Here is a 14822-nt window from a genome sequence, read left to right on the forward strand (position 1 = left end):
ACACCTTTCAGTGACTCAGCCAAACTAATCGGACTAGAAATGATTTGGAAGGGTAAAGTAAGCTGTTACTGCCTGTGGCTCAAATTTCTCCCAAAATACCTGTCCCCTCAGTCTGCCACAAGACAGTAAGATTGAAAACATTTATCGATACTTTCACACGTACAGGATTTTGTTTTAAGTGGCTGATTACATAGAAATCCGTCACACTGACATGGACTATAACCACTGCCAACACTGAATGGAAAGAGATCAAAAGACAACATTCTGAAAAGGCAGAAACCCCTCAAATTGTGTGCCAATAAATACACCTGCATGAGAAGAGACACTTTGTAAGGAAAGCCACAACGCAATGTCCCTGACTGTCTCCAAAATCACAGCAGGACCATAGCATGTTAGCTCTTAAATGCAGAGCTGCTTTTTTTAAAAAGTTTTTTTTTTTTAAGCAAATATGATTTGCTTTTTTGTCTGTTTTGTGAAGTATTACAAACTGCTGTAATCGACTGAAGAAGAGATGCTATTGATTGAGAAAAAAAGAGAAAACATTTATGAAAAATAAAGAACCCTTAAAAGAATAGAAAAGGTGACTTTAAACTGAGTTTTATTTAAGAGTGAAGCATTTTTTCCTTTAGGAATCAGAGACACACACCTGTTCACTGCAATGACATTCCATGCTATTACATTTCTTCCACATGAACTGTGCATATGAAAAGGCTAGATCAAAGGATTGTATGATGACAGTTCTTACAGGTCTCAGTTTGGCAGATGATGGTCTTTTCCAAGGGACAGAAAAGACAACATTGTATTAACCTTCTCTTTTGTGCTTCAAAAGCACTTCAGGGTATTCTGAGATTAGAAAACAGAGTGTCATATTTCAGTTTGGTATCTGTATTTTAGCAGTCTTCACCATGGGTAAGTAGGCTTCCAATGAGTAATCCATCTTGCCTCAGTACACTTACCTGGCAAAATCTCGCACTTGATTCTGAATTTCTTTAAAAATGTCCAAGCAGCTAAGCTGTCAACAGCATTCCTTCACGACAGTTGAAGTAGCACTGTCTGTTTAATTCCACGTTCTTTTTTGCAAAGTCCTCAACAATTTTACCTTGTTTATAACTGCTGTCTTATAACACCAGTAGACCCTGATAACATACTGTACTGGTTTTGGCTGGGATAGAGTTAAGTTCCTACACAGTAGCTGGTGTGGGGTTGTTTTGGATTTGTGCTGAAAACAGTGTTGATAACACAGGGATGTGTTAGTAATTGCTGAGCAGTGCTTACACAGCATCAAGGCCATTTCTGCTCCTCATGCTGCCCCACTAGCGAGGAGGCTGGGGGTGCACACAAAGTTAGGAGGGGACACAGCTGGGACAGCTGATCCCAACTGACCAAAAGGATATTCCATACCATATGATGTCATGCTTCGTAATAAAACTGAGGTGTGGGTGGGGGGTGGGTGTGGAGGTTGGCAGGGGCTGTTGCCATTGCTCAGAGACTGGCTGGGCATCGGTTGGTTGGTGGTGAGCAATTGTTTTTGTTTTGCATCACTTGTTTTTTCTTGGGTTTTATTTTCCTCTGGTTTTTTTCTTTGCTTTTTTTTTTTTTAAATTATTAAACTGTCTTTATCTCAACCCATGAGTTTTCTCACTTTTACCCTTCCAATTCTCCCCCCCACCATCTCACAGGGGCAGAGTGAGCAAGCAGCTGTGTGGTGCTTAGTTGCCGGCTAGAGTTAAACCACATACTGTAATTATAGCTCTTTGCTACAATGCCTTGAAACTTTGAAATTCAAAGTTGTAAGCTCACAAGCAGGGGTTTCCCCCCACATAGAAAGGTCCAACTGTGTAGTGTTTAGTAGGAAAGTGTTTTCAGGTTCTTTTGTTGGCCACAGTGTTCAAGTTCAAGAGAAAAACTAACCCAAAATTTCTGCTCCCCTTGATGGACTACGTTAATTTATTTTTAAAACAAGAGGAGTATGCCATAACATTTTTACAAGCTTTAATAACATATTGTTAAAAGGGAGGACTACTTTATTAACTTAAGATTTAAAGTAATTTAATTCTTTACTGACAGATTAATGGATTTATTTTTTTTTAAATACACGATATGCAGAGATTTTGGTTTTGAAATTACTCTCCTAAGGAGCAGAAAAACGAAGCTAGCAGAGCATGATGAAGATGACATCAGTTTCTGTTGTGAAAAATAGTCTTTGTGCTCAGACCAGTTCTTAAGGTGCTACCTTTGGCAAGAAGCATAAGTTGTCTCATTAGGCAGAATACCTCTCTATTTCTAAAAGACTTTACAAGATACTTTATACAAGGAGTCTAGGAACTTAGTATAGTTGTAGGTCAGCATTAGAAAGACTAGCCACTCCTACAACTCATGTTCCAGAAAAATGATGGAAACATACCCTGTATATCATTGAAGAGAAATGATGGAAGCTCCACAAGTAAACCACCAGCAGACATAAAAAATGAAGAAACTAATACATTCCAAAAATATAAGGAGTAATAAAAAAACCCCAACAAACTACTTTTCAGGACCAAATGGAGAGGCAACAGCCACATGAGTAAACTGAAACCTACTCTGACTTGTCAGGTAGGCACAAGAAAGTACGCTGAGGTTGAAAGTTCACCTCTTTATAATAAGCCAAAATTTTCAAGAGTAGCAGGGATTCATACTGCAGAGAAACCAAGTCTGAAAGCACCATGTACCAGGTCAGTACTAGACTGGAAAACAGCTTTTTTAAATTACAGTGACAAAGCATTTTGTTCATTTCATTACTGTATAGGCCTTCAGCCCGAATGTTTTAAATTATTTGGTGCCATTTGCAGAGAAACCCAGTTCTGTATCACTAAGTAGTATTATAAGCCCCAGAGATACAGGCATCAAGGTTTTGGATGGTGTGTTAACTACCCAACTAAGATTTTCTTTTCACTACATTAATTCTAAATTCTACACAATGAAAGCACCAGCCTAACTTTTGCATTATTGTCAGCATCAAGCAACATCCACTATCAAAAACTGAGCATAACTTACCCATAAATGCAGTTAATGGAATACTTGTGCTTTTAGGAAAGGTACCTCCTGACTGGCAACACTCCCTCCTAACAATACTTCCTTCTGAATTTTAAGCTTCTGTTTGTAAATATAAAAACATGTTACTTAACAGATCAAATACAAATACTACTCAGGCAGGCTTGTTTCTTTATTCTCAACAGCTATGAAATAAAAGCAAGAGCTTAGATACTTGACCAAGTGTCATCTACTTTTCAACCTTTTCATCACCTCTCTGTGAATGCTTCAGGATAAAAAAAAAAAAAAAGACAAAAAACCAACAAAACCCACCAAAAAAACCCAACCCCAAACCAAAACCCAACCAACCTCACATAGCCAGTACCAACACAGTTCTGAAGACTGATTAAAACAGAAGGCAAATGCTAGTTCACAATTAGACACCAAGAGGCAAGAAAAATAAAAATTAATCAGGATGAGAACAGGCAGGCAATAATGTAAGGGAAAGGTTAATGCTGACAGGTAAGAACAGGGTGGCAACTTGAAAGGAAATAAAACAAGGATTAACAGGTAACCTCAAGACAGCTTGAGAAGTGGCACTGGACAGTGAGACTGAACAACAGGATAAGCCTCAATGTTCATGTCACTGGTTTTGAAAAAGCCACCAGAGTATGGAAAAGTAGCCTAATTTCTAGACTACCTATTCAGTTCAATAATTATTTCTACAAATACTAATGAAAACTTTGAAGAAAAATATATTTCTTACTTTGAATAAAAATACAGAATCTTTCCCCATACTTATTAGGAGTTGAGCATTATAACAAACCCTGTGCAGCCGCATTTTTCATCAAAATTTTGTGTACCTAGATTTTTATCATAAAAAACACTAAAAGGGTAGAACTAGCTATTTTTCCTCCTTTCCCTTCTACAACACTGAATCAAAAACAAGATTCATAAATACCTTTCTATAAATTACTTAGGTCAAAGTACCTCCCTCTTTGCAAATTATTAGATTTTTACTTTGAAAGATGAAGGCACAACAAGGAGGGGAGGGGAAAATTTTACATTTGACATGAAAATTTTAATTACATTTTTTGAGAAAGAAGTTTGCAACATAAGCTCAAAACTTCTGCCAATATTGAAAGAAATCTAAGAATACTTCAAATCAGGCATAAAATTTTAGCTTCTTCCTGCAACATTTTACAGCAAAGGAACAACTGAGAAAGTTTAAGTGTTGTCTGTGCAGTAATCCTTAACAGATGGATGAAAACAGCTGAAAAGAAATCAGCCACAAACAAGAAGCTCAGTGCTTGTTGATATTTTCAGAGTACCAAGACTGTTAATGGAAAAAGCCTAGTAATCATTAGTGGCAAATTAACTACCACAAAACATAATTAAATAAAATAAAATCATAATCCAAACAGTAGTAGTGGGTGTGGGGTTCCAAGTAGAAATGATGTTTTCCTTTCTTTCTCTTTTTTGTGAAGGGAGGAAAAGAGACCCTGAAAAGCCAGAAACCAGACACCCCATTCCCCCAACTATTTTATATAGTGAAAGGATACTTCACTGTATGATATTCACCAGCAGATCTTATGGATAATATAGACCCAATATTCCTGTCAAATAAGACTTCTACATCTGCCAAAAATAACTGTTTTTAAAAACTCTATGCTCATTTGAAAAAGCTTACTTCTGTACAGGTTGTTTTCCCTCTTTGTAGCACTGATATTAGATAATTATTGGAATCAAGAGCATGCTATTGACAGGTGCCAGCTGTCTTTACCATGTTGATACCATTTCAGCAGAAAGAGTATTTTCTGACAGTATGACAAGGAAGAAACTGTGAGATCAAACAATGGAACCAGTTAAGATGAAAAAGTGCTGGCAACAAAACTACCAAGACAGTAAGTTTCTCCAAAAGCAGCCTATGGGGCAGGACAGGGGAAAAGGGGAAAGAGCATGCACAAAACCTGCTCTTTGGCAGGAAAGCAATCCAATCAATGACAAAAGGATACACTGCCAAAAAACTAAAGGGAAGAACTGTAGAAACTTCCCAAGTATGCAAAATTGAGAAGAACAAGAGGACAACTCAACTACCACAATATTAAAAAAAATTACAAAAGGAAATAAAAATGTATGAATTAGTAACAGTGGGGGAAAAAACCAAGTGAGGACTGAGTCCATCAGTAACTTTCCTTAAGCTTAATTACCACAAAGTTGCCATTGGATTTCTGTCATTCATTTCAAGAGTGGCAAAGGCAAGCACAAAGGCCAGCTTTTGTAGCAGTGCCACCAGGTTTGACAGGAGTCAAGCAAGACTATCACTCTTCATGTCGCCTGACTGCAGGGATTCAATTTTCTAATCATACCTTGTGTAATGTTAATTAGTTCGAAGCACATAAATATTTAGTCTTTGATGTGACCCGCTCAGCTCTACATAAGGCACGATTTTTTTTCCTTTTTGAAACCAGAAAGGAATCTCCTTTTCTCTTCAAATCTCAGAATGCTATACAGTCTAGGATGCCAGAAAATCTGAAACAGTTATAGAACCAAACCAGTTCACAAGGAATAAAGCATGGTATATCATTTGTTTTCCACTGTATAAGAGTCTTCATGCATAACTTTTTAGGTTATTTTTAGACTGGCACCATAAGAAAGTTAATTCTTGCAGTACCCAAATTTTTATATCCTGATGTTCGTGGTATCTCCATGAAAGATGATTTTGATGTTACCCCTGGCACCCCAGCATATTTCACTCAAGTATACCTCAATCTACAATAAATTTGGTTCCTCAAGTGATGCCCTTGTGATTCCAGAAGTACCAAGGTTTCCTAGTGGTTAGGACTGCTGACAGCATTAACGTACTGCCTCTTCCCGTACTACTGGACAAGAACATAAAAAGCAAAATGTGTGACATCTTTTCTATCAGTTAAACTTTCTTTTAACTGAAGACTCTGGAAACAAATATTGATAACTGGTCATGGGATCTGCAGTCTCAGGTAACTGAGACTATTATTCTAATCACTGCTTTTGTGCAATATGTATCAATCCCTCTTGCTTTGTTGTTTTGTGGAGTCAGAAGAGTCAGTTATTAACAGTCTGAGATACAGAACTTCACGTAGTAAGCCTTACTTTTTACAAAGATAACTTATGAGCATGTCTTTCCATGGTGGTAAAGACAAAACACCTTGATATCAATATAACAGATACCTCTGTAAGTTAGTATAATTACTTGCTTTCCCTCAAGTTCAATGCATACCTACAGAAAATAAGACAGATCAATTTTCAACTCGAAATCAACTTAAGACAGTGCCAGAAGTGATTGTTAAGTGACATTTTGGCAAAGACACTTCTTGGCAAAATGTAGTACAGCATGGAAGGGATTTGGCTACAGAGTCTAAAGACAATTTTCCATGTCTGCTTGTTCAAGTGCTTTTCAATTTAAATTCAGGTGAAGTGATAATAGGAACATTCCACAAGAGGCCCAAATGTAGGTTTCCTACTTCTTGTCAAGACCAAAACTGAATAAGAGAGAAATTTGGAACTGTGGGGAACTACCTACTAGACCCTCAGCATCTTGCATTCTGGGAAAAAAAAAAAAGTGTCAAGCACAATCACAGCAAGGCCATTTAGTCAGATTACAGTCAAAAGAAATGCTTCAAGTGTAGCTGATATCAAGGCATTCCAGCATGAAGGTCTGGGCCTTTGTCTTTTGAATAATAGGTGGGTTTTAACTTACATTTTATGTTATTTTTTGTTTGTATTAAGATACAAACAAAAAAGTATAAAAAATAAGTCCTACAATCTTTTCTTCCTTTCGCAACAATCTTTCCACCTTTTGCAACAATAGCTTTAATACTGTTGTTGAAGTCCTACAAGACTGCAGAAATAATTTCAAGACCAAAAGACCACTTTTATTTCATAATTATTCTGATGCAGCCAATAAAAGATGCTACGAATCACCATAAACAGTAATTTCATTCTTCATATCACATGCAAAAATCTCTTTTTGGCTAGAAATGAATTATTCAGAGCAAAGGCTAAGAATGGGGCCTTAATCCGACCTCTTATATGATATAATCAAATTTATCATCACTGAAGTAGCTGGAATGTGCTTCATCAGCATTTACTAATCTCATAAAACCTACGAGCTGCAAACTTAACTTCTACAATGTTTAAGAAAAGAGGTTCAAAGGAGCTGCTAACATATGAAGTGTTCCAATGCCTTCTTAAATGTTCACAGGAAATAAAATACTAGAAGATGACTGCTTCTTTAGATATTTACAGGCTCAAAAAATAATTTATTGTGAAGGCAAAAGAATAGGTAAATTGTGGGATTTTTGAGAACAGAGTGTAAACGGAGCAAGGTCCAAAAGGATTACTGGTACTTAAATACCAGTATAAAAAAAAAACCACCCAGAAAAACCCAAACGAACAGATCCAGTGATCTGAACAATAAGCATAACAATAATTATATATTTGGCTTTTATTTACAGATTAATGTTTTGGAATGGGTAGAAGGTGAGAAATGAAAGGTCCAAATAAATTATTAATGAATAGGTAGTTATATTAGCATCTTCAAAGCACAGAACTAACTTCTTCCAAAAAACCCTCATCTAATCTGCCCAGAGGAGGTGGGGGGGGGGGGGGGGGGCAGTTCTGACAAAAGTTAAAAAACAACTATATTACTGCAGTCTTAAAAAATATTTCCTAGAAAAAGATATCTTTATGAAAATGGCTCACTAGATCATGTAAACATTTGTAAATTAAGGACATAATTTTAATGATACAGGACAATATAGTGGAATATACTTTGCCTAAATTTTTCTAGGACAAATCCTTCAACTGTTATAGCTATGTAAGTCTCCTGAGACCAGGAAAGAGAGGATAATCATTTACAGACTAAAGAAACACTGAAAAATGCACTTCAGTGAGTAGTCCTGTACATCACAGGATGGGGAGAAGGACTAGATTTATTCATGATTCTTTTTTGCTTAATATATACTGATCCTATATAGCTCTTTAATTAATAACACTGAATACCAGATGTATGATTCCAAATCTGCCACGTTCTCTAAGTGACAATTGTTTCAAAGCAATACTGCATACACACTTAGGTATTTCAAGTCAGTCTAAAGGATCTGTTTTGAAATTCAAGCTCACAAAATTTTTTGAACACCTAATGCTGGAATAGAGATACAATCTTTGCCATTATAGCCAGAATTAAGAACGCCAAAGAAAAGCATACTTTTCATTGGAGAAAAAAAAGAGTAAGTTACTTCAACCTACTTCCTGCCACACAGACAAAAAAGTGAAAGCTATGTATCCATATATATACATACACACACATACCTACAGGCCCCTGTGCATATATACAGAAATATACACATACACACAGATTCTCTCTGTTCATTGAAAAGTAAGTACCAATAACCATACTAATAAAATTAGTAATTAATTGCACCATGATGTTTCCTCTCTCATGTCTATCCCCCACTGAACCTTGTAATCAAATCCTTATCAAGAGATGTATCCAGCACCCTGGATGGCTGCAGGTACATCCATTGATATGTTTTCATTTGTCAGCTCCTAATCTAGTGAGCCTTCCTTCAAAGCTATTTAAAATTAACACAACTCCTAGAGTACATGCAGGACAATTGCCAAATCATTCCTCTACTAATTAATCACCTCCTAACTTGATGCCTACAGCTTAAAAATGTTTGGTTCTATTAGAGCACAAACCAATGAGAACATTTCTCAAAAAAGCTCCAGCTAGAAAACAACAAATTTTAATCCTCTAGTTTTTTGCTTTTTCAGCCAGTCTCTTACACAAAACTACAAGCAAGATAACAACGATTCATATTTTCGTGAAATTAGGAGCCATATTTTAAACAGAGATCAGTTGCAAAGTTAATATTAACTCATTGAGATAGTCAGGAATATAAAGTAAATTTATAAACCTATTGAAGAATATGATAATCACTATGTCATTATGGAAACCAAAGTAATTCCTGACTCAACATCTGCATCTTCAAGAAGTGAAAAGCAGGACACAAGCAACATTATATTCAACAGCCCACTTTATAGCCTCTTGTCCCAACAAGGTATGTTGAGAATCAGAGGTACCTTTAAAAGCAACATACTATCCAGTCTTGCAACAAAGCACATGCTGGCAAGTACAAGGAAATAAGAAGCAGAACACCTTGAATATACATCAGTCAGTAATCCACAAACACCTACGCCTGCACCTAAGGGCCCACATGCCTAATTCTTTAAGTCAGTTAAAGGGTGGGTGGGTAGGACAGAAAGCTTGACAAGCCCTTCCAGTTCTAATAAATGGAAGACAATCAAGGTTAGAACTTCTTTACAAAAGTTTCCTCTTTCCTTCCTGCGAGCGCCTGAACACGCATGTTCCAACCCTTAGTAGACAGCAAAAAAGCCCGTCTTTCTAAAGGTCTTTAAAAACTTTTTTTTTAAAATATCTCCAGGGTAATAAATATTATTTACTTGCATGCAGATATTTAATAAAAATACCACCAGCAGTCACTGCTCACTCCATGTGCCCCCCATTTCAGCCAAGCAAGCTCTTGTTCCTCCAAAACACAGTGGCATTTACCTCACTGACCTTGGGACTGCCTTCCTCCAGTATTTCTCCCTCATCAGTTTGCATGGGAACAGGATCTGTGCAAAGCTCTGCAGAAATGCAAAATACTGCCTAAAAGATAAAAAAAGAAATATTTTAAAAACAATGATTTTTCTGCCTTTAACAGTGTTATGTGAGATTGTGGTGCACATAAATAATAATTCTAGGCTATGACCTTTAATATTCCAATTCTGCACATATTCACTGAATTTATATGTTTTACACAAACAAATAAGACAACTGTTATTCAGAATAAGACATAACTCTACTTAATTAAGAGGAAAAAAGCACCTAACAGGAATATACTTTCTTTTTAATTTTAAAATGTCATTGCTGATTATTTACCATATTCATTCTGTTTACTCATTAAAGCTACAGTCAGTAAGGAATAATCACACGGACTAGAGCTGAGCAATTCTTGCTTACTAGGAAACAGCTTTTGTGCAAATATAAGCTTCACAGATTCAGCTTACAGACAGTCTAAAGGTTATTAGCTTGAAAAATTGTTAGAATTCCAGTGATCGCACAGTACCTCTGAATTATTACTTTAGGGAATTTTTCCTTGACTTTATTTTAGAAATAAATACATTCTAGCCTTTAAATGGTTCAGGGAACTGAAAAAGTCATTCATCTTTAGGTTGACATTTCCAATCTAACCCAGGTCAACAGCTCCTGGTGTTTCCAATATTCAGCACTACTTGGTAACTTATTTTTAAATTTGTTTAACAGTGTCAATGCAGTTCCAACTGAACAAAATCTACACGCCAAACTCCATTCTTAGAATTGTAAAGTAACTTACGGAAGAATGCAATACAGTTAGGGAGACTTTGGTTACAAAGATTAGAGTGTCTTCCTTGCCAGAGGATGAGCTATCTTTCAGAAGTAATGGATCAAATTAATCAATTTAAGAGATCAAACACACCAGCATAAATTCAGCAGAATTCTCTCACTTTACAATTGGAAATTGCTCATCTAAAAGCACCTCCTTTATTTCAAGGTTAAAGTCTGTTCATAAGGTAAGGCTGTCTGCCCTGCCAATGTCTTCTGTATGTTGTGCATAGGCAGACAACATCTTTCATGGCTATCAAGTTGACACAAGGAATGAAGAATATGTTTTACAAATACAAAGGGCCTGAAGCTACAAAATGTTACCTACGACTTAGTAAATCTTATAACCAAGAAGCTGCTATGATCAGTAATATAATATATTCTCATGAATATATACAGCATGAGAGCTGTTAAGACTTACAGCATAGTAATTTCCTTTTCTGGGGAAAGGGGAATGAGGATAAAGCAGAACTCTCATCCAAATCCTCCAACAAATACTCTGCCTGCAGCATATAATCAAAAATCGTAGGTATTGAATGCTAAGCAAGACTTGTATCATGCATCTATGCCAAGATCCTCCTGCATATAACAAGTCTTTCTCACTGCCAGGCTATCTTCTGTTCTGCAGCCAGAGGGGAGGACAGGCCGAGCAGTCCCTGTCCATGGTACTTCACCACACTGAGTTTCTGAAACCCACTCCAGAGCTTCTAGACCTGGGAGTTTCTGAGCATGATTTTGCACTATCAGATTCAAGTAACTGGGAAGCTCCACAGATTGTTAGACAGATATCTAATGGCCAAACCAGATTTGGCCAGAAGTATTGCTGTGGCACTGAAATGGCTTCAAATCAGAGAAACAAGCAAGATTGAACTTGAACTACAGAAGCATTAGAAAAAAATCTTAGAAAATAAAACAAGACCAGTCAGGTCAGGCCAAGACCACTGCAAGGACTAGTCACTGTTCATTCAGCATGCTGGAAGAAGCCAAATATGAACCTATGAAAACCTGCCATGTTTATCTTCTGAGATAGCCCTCACTGCCAGAGGAATGGAAAGTGGCAATATTTGACACCAGTTTTTATATATTACTCCTGGAAGAAGACAAAAAACTATCAACCAGTACATCTCAAAGAAAAAAAAAAAAGGCAGTAGCACTAGGAAATAAAAAAAAAAAAAGGAAAGGCTGCAATCATAGAACGGTTCGAGTTGGAAAGGCCCTTAAAGATTATCTAGTTCCAACCCCCCTGCCACGGTCAGGGACACCTTCCACTACACCAGGTTGCTCAAAGCCCCATCCAAACTGGCCTTGAACACTGCCAGGGACGGGGCATCCACAACCTCTCTGGGCAACCTGTTCCAGTGCCTCACCACCCTCACAGTGAAGAACTTCTTCCTTACATCTAATCTAAATCTACCCTCTTTCAGTTTAAAGCCATTACCCCTTGTCCTGTTACTACATGCCCCTGTAAAAGTAAAAAGTCACTCTCTGGCTTTCCTGTAGGGCCCCTTTAGGTACTAGAAGGCCACTATAAGGTCTCCCTGGAGCCTTCTCTTCTCCAGGCTGAACAACCCCAACTCTCTCAGCTGCTCTTCACAGCAGAGGTGCTCCAGCCCTCTGATCATCTTTGTGGCCCTCCTCTGGGCTCACTCCAACAGGTCCATGTCCTTCTTATGCTGGGGGCCCCAGAGCTGAACGCAGTACTGCAGGTGGGGTCTCAAGAGAGCAGAGTAGAGGGGGAGAATCACCTCCCTTGACCTGCTGGTTACACTTCTTTTGATGTGGCCCAGAATACAGTTGGCTTTCTGGGCTGCAAATGCACATTGCCTGGTCATATTGAGCTTCTCATCAACCAAGAACAAAGATAAGCAAGCTCTCCCAGAGGCCAGATTAAATACACTGGAACTATCCATTGCTCAGACATCAGAGCAGGAAACAGAAAAACAAGAAAAAAAGCAAACGTAGTGGAGAAGGAAAAGAGAGTTTATTCACTCTTAATTTGTCCTTTAATTCATGTTTTATCAGCTTTAATGTTAAAAACATATATCATACTATTTCATACAATGCTCAGAGCAAATTCACTCACATGGGATGGAAAGAAGGTGGAAGTTTTAAAAGGCTCTGTAATTTACTTGAAAAATTCACAAGGGGAAAAGAATATCTGTCAAAAAAACTTGCAGCTGGCGTAGGAAGACCCTAAGCCACAGGCTGCAAGAGGTGTTGCAAGAGGAATTTTTGCTGAACACTACCCTTCTACTGTATTTTTTTCCCATTCTATTTGCATCTGGCTTCTTTCAGGAGACAAAACATCAGGCAACAAACTACAAGCCCAATTCAATACTATCATTTTTATGTTCTTTCTGCATACATGAATCCTTGATTTCCATGGCCACTGGCACAGGAGTGCTGCATTTCAAGTTTGATTATTGCCAAAAGCACGCATTTGGAGATTCCTGAATCCATGGGAAACTACCTCTGTGGCAGACTTCTGTAGCAGTCATTTACAACTGAGGATGACTTCTCAGCCAACAAAGTGACTGCTTAGTGCCAGCATGCAAAGAAATACCATAATTATTCCATGTTGTTGACACCACCTCTTCAGCTCACTAGCTTCTGAGCAGAGGGCTGAAGGTCACACACAGGTTAATGTATTTTGTACACAAGAGGACAGACAGGCAATCAGAATTTGTACTAGCGTCCTATAGGATTGGAAAAAAGGCCAAATGTCAAAAGGCATTTACTTACTTATTTCCAATATTTATGTGATATGCCAGGCTCCCAGGGGATAAAAATGCATAAAGTTTACAGACAATCCATTTAGATTTTCAGATCCAACATCTATCAGCAAAGTCACTCTTGGAAAAGGTCAGAAGCAAGATAATCCTCTTTTTCCATTCTTGCATATACCCACCAAAACCACTTCAGATGGGACTGAAATCCCCCAATCTTTGTATTCACCTGATATTTTCTAGAAAAATTAACCAACTTTGGCTTGAGTGAGGACTCCAAGGAAGGTCTGACAAATAGCAATGCATAGGTATGTCCACACACGATGTAGCAGATGCATATCTAAAGTTAGGAAGAATTTCCATTTAACTCTTTAAAATATCACACGGTGATGAGAATCTGTTCTCAAAGGTAAAAAACCCCACTTGCAAACATGAACTAGCTGCAGTTCTTATGAACTTTAATCCCTGCTACAATATTGTCCTGTCATAAAACAACATGGCTTTGGGACAATCCAGTTTGATATTTAGTCCTATTTATATTCCACCTCTTTCTGCAGCAAAGATGTGTACATTTCATTCAGTGGTATCAGGATGATGGATGCAGCTACCAGTCATAAATTCAGTGTAAGCAGAACAGTGCAGAGCACCTTATGGATACTATCTTTTCACTAGTGCATTCTAGCACACTCTGGCAAGTAAAACCTGAGCCAAATTTCCATATACTTATAAATCCCTGAAAATCAATACCAGTGAACAACATACTTCCTCAGACCTTGTTTTCCCTCAGGTAGAAAGGTCCACCATTCAAAACCACAAGGTCCTCATTAGCAAGAGAGAGCTGGAATCCAGATGTCTTCAAATTTGCCGTTCATCAAACAGGCATCGCTGGAACTACGCACCTTACCTAATACACAGGCCTTTCATACAGCAACACTTTTTTTTCAGATTGCCAGCAGCAATCTGGACTAAAGCAATATGGACTAAAGAGGAAAACTGTTCTTCATTTGATATAGAAGAAAAAAATTATTTCAAGCTTCTGAAGAGTGCAGCTGCAAGAGAAACAGTTATTAGTGTAAAACCAATTGTGGTTCCTGTGAATTCCAAAGTCTAAATTGGATACGGCCCACTGGAAAACCCTTGAAAGACAGTAAGGCTGTGCGAACTGTCACCACTACAGACAGGAAGCAGAAATTAAAGGTCAGTCCTAAACTCTCTCACAAGAACACAAAGCGAAACAGGCACACAAGTACTCTTCAAAGATGGAGATCTTGTATACATGGCATACTTGAAAAAAAGCAGTTAGACCAAGGCAGTACTGTACTGAACTATGTCTTAAATGAGACTGTGCTTATTTGACACAATTGTATTCATACATGACTGCAATTGCTATTCTCTAGCTAGGTACACAAAGTGTTAATTTTTAACAGATGGTCTAGCCGTATTATGTCTAATTGCTACAGCTTTACATTACATCAAGTTTGTTAAGAATGTACAAAATCAACATAAAATTTAACATATGGAAAAAGAACAGAATATTTTTTGTCACTTTAAATGCGAGTTGAGAGGTACAGAGATGAAAGCAAGAGCACCCAGAATGTAAACAAAACCTGAACGTA

The 14822-nt window shown here is 37.6% G+C and overlaps 1 protein-coding gene across 21 annotated transcripts in view; it reads right to left on the reverse strand.

Moving 5' to 3' along the window:
* Positions 1-14822, reverse strand: part of TNRC6B (trinucleotide repeat containing adaptor 6B) — a 148986-nt gene that overhangs the window by 116605 nt on the left and 17559 nt on the right. For 16 of the 21 annotated variants that reach the window (XM_075050851.1, XM_075050840.1, XM_075050838.1 and 13 more), the window contains exon 3: positions 9626-9724. In XM_075050851.1, the coding sequence (XP_074906952.1) occupies positions 9626-9724 (99 nt within the window). The remainder of the gene's footprint in view (positions 1-9625; positions 9725-14822) is intronic. The other 5 variants (XM_075050839.1, XM_075050846.1, XM_075050853.1 and 2 more) reach the window with 1 other exon arrangement.

This window comes from Buteo buteo, chromosome 19 (genome assembly GCF_964188355.1).
Source record: "Buteo buteo chromosome 19, bButBut1.hap1.1, whole genome shotgun sequence".
Taxonomy (NCBI): domain Eukaryota; kingdom Metazoa; phylum Chordata; class Aves; order Accipitriformes; family Accipitridae; genus Buteo; species Buteo buteo.